This window comes from Harpia harpyja, chromosome 1 (genome assembly GCF_026419915.1).
Source record: "Harpia harpyja isolate bHarHar1 chromosome 1, bHarHar1 primary haplotype, whole genome shotgun sequence".
NCBI classification, from domain to species: Eukaryota; Metazoa; Chordata; class Aves; order Accipitriformes; family Accipitridae; genus Harpia; species Harpia harpyja.
This window is the reverse complement of record NC_068940.1, coordinates 100,941,717-100,948,229: the sequence shown is the minus strand read 5'-3', so window position 1 is coordinate 100,948,229 and position 6,513 is coordinate 100,941,717. Positions and strand designations below refer to the sequence as shown.

The window sequence follows — 6,513 nt, the reverse complement described above, 5'->3', positions numbered from 1 at the left end:
AGTGTGGATGCTTTTAGCCTTGGCTATCCAGATCTTCTTACTCAGACATAAGGTGGGTTGTTTTTTGTTTGGGTTTTTTTTTTGCTACCCTGGGAACTGAATTTCACAAAGTTTTTGCTGCAAGAACAGAGGAGGCAGAGTCTGGCCTCATGGGCTGAAGTGGAGGGGTGGAAGAGGGATAGGAGAAAATATCTGGATAATGACTCATGGCATGATTTTGTTTGTTTGTTTAGAAAAACAAACGTAAAACTTAACACCAAATTTTTACCAGCGAAGCAGAACTGGTTGTGCAGCCCTTATTTAACCAAACCAAAAAAAAAAAAAAAAAAAAAAAAAAGCTCTGAACTTGAGCACACCTGGAAAAGGGAACTTGAGCACACCTGGAAAAGGAATATGCAAAAAAGTAAAGACCCAAATCCTGCAGCTTGGTAGTAAGTAAACATCTGTCAATCAAAACACAACCAAGCATTTACTTCACTGGAAACAGCTGGAGTAACTACCCCAAGCACGGGCGGGTCAAAAAACCCAACGCTGGTGGAAACCTTGACAGTTTGTAACGCGATTTCCCACCGCCCACGCCGGGGGAGATTAAAACAAAATAATGCCGAAGAAGTGAGAGCCCCTCGGGTGGGGGGGAGGCTCCGGGGCCCCCTCGGCCTGGGACAGCGCGGAGCAGCGCGGAGCCCTCCCCGCCGCCGCGGCGGCCCGGGGGGCGGGCAGAAGCGGGCTCGCCTCGCCTCCGCTTTGGAGGGCGGGGGAGGAAAGCCGTGCCGGGGACGGGGAAAAGAGGGGTGGGGGTGCGCGTAGATGTGTGTGTGTGTTTCGGGTTTTGTTTTGGAGCCGGGAAGCCGGGAGCTCCGCCAAAGCGCAGACCGCGGCGAACGGGGACAAAGTGCCGGTGCGGGGCCAGCCCGCCCGCTCCTTCCTTCCCCCGCCGCTCTCCCCGGGTGAGGCTGCGTGGGGTGCCGCTCCCGGAGCCCAACTTTCCTGCCCGCCGGCCCCAGCATGAACCAGACGGCCGGGGTGACTAACAACGTCCGCTGCTCCAGCGGCAAGGGGCCCAAGGTAAGACCGGCCGCGGGGGGCTGCGCTGGGAACGGGGCTCGGTGGGGTGCGTAGCGGCGGGGCTGCCCGGCTCCCCCCTTCCCTCTCTCCGCTCCTCCTGGTCCCTGAACCTGTAGCTGAGAGTGGTTGTGTGTGTGTGTGTGTGTGTGTGTGTGTGTCCCGCCGCCCCCGCCAGCCCATCACTTGGGGAAGTTCAGCGGCTCTCGCCGGGTCCTCGCCGCCGCCCTGGGTTTGGAGCGGTGCTCGGGGCAGGCAGGTATCGCTCCCCGAAGGGGTTAACGCGTTTCGGCTGCGGCTCGGGGTAGGGGGGGGGTGTTGAAGCAGGTCCTTAGGGACCGAGGATGCTGCGGCCTCGCAGCCCCAAGTGCTGGAAGGGTCCGAACGCGCGCTCCTGCTTCAAACGGGTTAGGATGATTGGAAGGTAAAAAAAAAATTGTGCTGGTGTGTAACGTGGGATCAGGTCTATCTGTATCTGCTGCTTTTGCTTCTTGCCACGGTGTGTTTGCATAGCCAGCATTAAGAAAAAGAAAAAAAAAAACAACTGGGATAAACCACCTTATTGTGCACTCTGCTGAATTCAACAGAAATGTAATTGGGTGCTCGTGCCTGATCCAGATCAAATTTGCATTAACCTTTTTCTGATAGTAATGAACATGGCCCTTGCATTTGCCTTTACAACACTGATACGCTGCAATATAAACTAGAGTTGGGTAGATGTACATGCCCTCTTGTAGACAATTCTGTTGATGCTCCTTCTGCAACTCTTCAAAGTGTTTTTCAGTGTTTGTGCTTCTGCTTCTGCTTGTGTTTCTGGTGGATTTCCCCTCTCCCCTCCTCAAGATTTCAAATGCCTCTTTGAGGCTAGTGTTTTGTAAAGTGACGTTTCCGTATTAGGTAATGGACACACATTAAAGAAATGCAAAATTTACATTTCGCCAGAAATGGTGCAGTGCTAACTTCTTTTTTTATCTTACCTCTTAATACTGGCTTCGTGTTCCATCTTCTAGACTTGATGTCATGGTGGTGTTTGAAATGCTGGTGCTGCTGCTCACCTGGTTGGGCACTTCATGTCTAGTCAGTGCAGACCTGATTCTACAAACTCTTAGGCACACAGATTTACCTCATACCTCTCCTGTAAAGCGAATACAGTTATTCCTCCTTTTCTCATATGATCTTTTTAGAATTAAACCCACTAATCGTAAGGCTATGTGAGTATTAAAAGATGCGACATGATGAGTGCTGTGGAAGTACACAAGCAGATTAGATGAGTCTGCTGAAATTATTTACTTAGTTCCATGACTAATCATATATTTGACGTTAAACCCATGCATAAGCTCTTTGCATAATTTGAGGGCTTTAGATTGAAGGTCCTCCATGGGTCATGCCTGTAATTTCGATGTTGGGCCTCCTTTCCTTGCAGTTTCTGGTTTTCTTTGAGTTTCGGGTTGAACGGCTAAGGTTATTGCGTATCAGTAATAATTTATTGTATCAAGCTGCCAACCTAACATTTTAAGGCAGAAGGAAGAGATGGGGCTCAAATGTGTATATTCTTAGCACATGATAATTGATACATTTGTTTTTGTCTCGAAGGCATCTTCATCTTATTTTCAAATGCTGTAGGATGTGGATATTTTTTCCATTGGAAATAAATATATTTTTTCAAGTCAGAAGATTGACATGATTGATGGTTTCAGGTTTTTAATTAAAACACAGAAAGCTCCGTGCATGACTAATTCAGTTGCAAGGAAACCTTACAGAGTTCAGAAATGAAAGTGTATCAAACAGGGCTGAAAAAACAAATAACTGATCTGTAAGAGGTCCGTGATGGAGTAGACAAGAAGCAGAATAGCCAAGTTTTTTGTGACGCTGACTTCTAAAGCACAGAAATACTTGCATGAGGTTAATTTTTTTTTTTTCTGAAAACCAACCAACCACCACCAACAACAAAAACCCACCCAAAACCAAAACAACAAACCCACGAACAGGACTTGTCAGACTTTACTGATCTCCTAACTCTGGAAGTCACTGGCCTATTTTAATCAAAATTGACGGAGCAGGAAAAGTGTTGCAGATGTCAACTTTCTACAAGGGTCATGGAAATAAATCGCTTAATAGGGGAGAAGGAATATTCAATATCCAAGTAGAGGAAGAAGCAAGGAGAAATATGGCCATATCTCCTTTACTCGCCCTGTCCCAGCAACCCAGTCAGCACATGGCTGTAGCTGCATCATGGGCTGTCCTTTTGCCCATCACAGGCTGTGTAAAGATTGGGAGGGAACAGGAGAAAGGAAGGAGTATAGAAGGAACTTCCAGAAGAACTGGAAGTTTATGGTGGAAAAGAGGCAGCCATGCGTGAGGGCTGGGGTATTTGCAAGAGGGAGTGGGTTAAGCAAATAACGCAGGGCAAAAATCCATCATAAATCAAACACTGTTGTTTCCACCGCTCATGAAACAACTTGTTAGGTTCCCCCCAGAAAACCCCCAAAATGTCAGCACATTGTGTCGACTCAAAGAGTTGCAAATGCTAACTCACTGGGACAAGGTCACTCTTCTTCCTGGCTTTGCTCTGAGTTTTCCTCTCGCTAGGCAATGGGCACTTAGCCTTCCAATTTCCTTTGCAAGATTTACAGCTTTGCACAGTCGTGATGAGCAAGGGAGGTAACGTTTTAAAGGAGGGGTACAATTAAAGGCCTTAATGCAGATAGCTTGATTGTAATTCCAAACTCTAGTAACTAAAACATGTCTATTTTTTTGACATTTCTATGTAACACTTTTTAGCTGTTTTTAACCAAGATCTAGCTCTAAGCCACTTGTGAGTGCTATTGAAAGACTGTGATTTATTGGCTAGAGAGAATTATTTTTGAGAAATAGTTTGTGTACATACAGCTTCTAATGCTCTTTTTTGCTGCCTGTGACTAATCCCATTGCCTTTCCTAAGACAACTTGTGGGAGGAAGGTGAGAGGATTCACCCCAGTGCTGTAATGAAAAGCTTCATTGTAGGAACATTTCTGACGTGTTCGAGTGGTTGGGGTGGTGAGCCCTACAGCCGTTGAGAGTCTGTACAAAACCAGCCACCTCTCTCATGTGGGCTGGGAGCAGGCTTCGACTCTGATTAAGAAAGTGCACATTATTGGAAAGTTATTCAGATCCTGGCATAAGAATTTGGGGTTCAGTTTCGAGCTGTCACATTTTGACAGATTTATTGAAGGAATTAATGAGGGCTAACTCCATATGGGGACTCAGGCTTTTCAACACTGCATGTTGCAGCTCCTGGCTTTTGGCTTTTATTCAGCAGTCCAGAGCCCCATGCCAACCAATGCAAGGTACAGAAATTGTGTCTTAAATTTAACTTCTTTTCTTAGATTAGTACCAAGGAAGATGCTGTGAGAAGATGCTTTGTTTCATGTTGGGACTCCACATTTCATCTCTCCTGAGGGAGGAAGATCTACTGAAAACATCGGGAGTAATTTCTTTCTTTAGAAACAACTATGTTTGGGGTCCTCCATCTGGGTACAGTGAGCAAGGACATATTCCATTGAGCAGGATTTGTGGATCTGGTGTCCTAAGTGTTGATGAGGATTCAGAGACCCACCAGCTCCCATCCTTCGGGGCACTGTTGTATCCAGCAGGAGACAGGCTGCTCCACAGCAGGAGCCCTCCTGTCTCTCCTTTTGGAGAGGGGCCAGCCCAGGGCTGTTCTTCGGAGTGGGGAAGATGGAAAGCCACAATGTCTCCTGGGGAGAGGGGGCTGCACTGTCTCTTTATTTATATGAAAATGCCTTTAGCCAAACTGTTGGCTGACATACACCATCTGGAGGGTACGGTCTAAACCCCCAGCTTTGTACAGCAGCCTCAGCTGTACATTAGTGCATACTGCTGCTTATTCAGTCTCTTTTGACTTCTCTCTGACCATAGTTTTGAATGACTATAGCTGTTGTAGCTGTTTTGTGTGGAGCTCAGTCTTGGACATGGTCAGTGGATATCTTGTGGGTCAGGTCTCCTAACTCGCAGACCTGTTGTCCTGTGAGATGTCAGTTCAGCTCCTTTGGCATACTCTCATACGCAGCTTATGGTCCCAGTAGCGCATCACTGATGAGTAGCCAAATAGCTTATGTGTGTTTTGAGGGTAATGCAGTCATTTTACTACCTAAATTGCACTCATGTTTTATCGGACATTTAAATCTTTTTGTGGATCGAAGCTTTAACCTATTCCTGATTCTGACCTCTATGTGTGGGTAGGAGACAAGTGTTTTCCCGTCGCAACAGGAGTGATGAGAGTCACTAGGGCTCTATGGTAAAATGGATCAACACTGAGTTAAACCTGAGCAAATGGTGCATGTTTCCATCATGGATTTCGTCAATGTAGCTTACAGGACACATTTTGGGCTACAGCAGATACTAAGAAACCCCCCTTCCTCTCTCAGCTTTAAGTATGTAGGTGTCATGGTTTAACCCCAACCAGCAACTAAGCACCACGCAGCCGCTCACTCACTTCCCCCCACCCAGTGGGATGGGGGAGAAAATCGGGAAGAGAAGTAAAACTCGTGGGTTGAGATAAGAACGGTTTAATAGAACAGAAAAGAAGAAACTAGTAATGGTAATGATAACACTAATAAAATGACAACAGCAATAATGAAAGGATTGGAATGTACAAATGATGCGCAGTGCAATTGCTCACCACCAACCGATCAACACCCAGTTAGTCCCCGAGCGGTGATTCCGCCTGCCCCCACTCCCCCAGTTTATATACTAGATGGGACGTCCCATGGTATGGAATACCCCGTTGGCCAGTTTGGGTCAGCCGCCCTGGCTGTGTCCCCTCCCAACTTCTTGTGCCCCTCCAGCCTTCTCACTGGCTGGGCTTGAGAAGCTGAAAAATCCTTGACATTAGTCTAAACACTACTGAGCAACAACTGAAAACATCAGTGTTATCAACATTCTTCTCATACTGAACTCAAAACATAGCACTGTACCAGCTACTAGGAAGACAATTAACTCTATCCCAGCTGAAACCAGGACAGTAGGCATTAAGAAAAGCTTGTTGAATCAAAGTCTTGAGGTTAGAACACCTGCCTGAATAACTGTAACCTGATTTTTAATCAGCAATAATGAATGCTCAAGGAGAACAGCAAATCATTTGGACAGCTTATTTTTTTTACTTCTAAAGGAGAGACAATTGTACTAATTAGCAATATTGGTATGTAAGAAAGTGGGTGTGAAAACAACTCAATGAAGTAATTTAAAGTCTTTGTTAAAGCAAAGTAAACACAATTAAGCTAAACTGGAAATACAGTCTTGATTGTGCCCTTGGTGGGTCTCCCATTGTTTTGAAAAGAACAAAATCATCCTATAAGAAAAAAAAAAAAAAATCATCCTATAAGAAAAGCAAATTGCTGACGTGGGGTGTTCCTACAGAACTGAATCTTTGCAGGGAGTTGCCCTGATCC

The 6,513-nt window shown here is 46.0% G+C and overlaps 1 protein-coding gene across 1 annotated transcript in view; it reads left to right on the top strand.

The window, feature by feature from the left end:
* Positions 1-836: 836 nt before the first annotated feature.
* Positions 837-6,513, top strand: part of DPP6 (dipeptidyl peptidase like 6) — a 577,844-nt gene continuing 572,167 nt past the window's right edge. Inside the window, exon 1 of the mRNA XM_052806934.1 lies at positions 837-1,065. Coding sequence (XP_052662894.1) covers positions 1,006-1,065 — 60 coding nt within the window. The 5' untranslated portion in view covers positions 837-1,005. The remainder of the gene's footprint in view (positions 1,066-6,513) is intronic.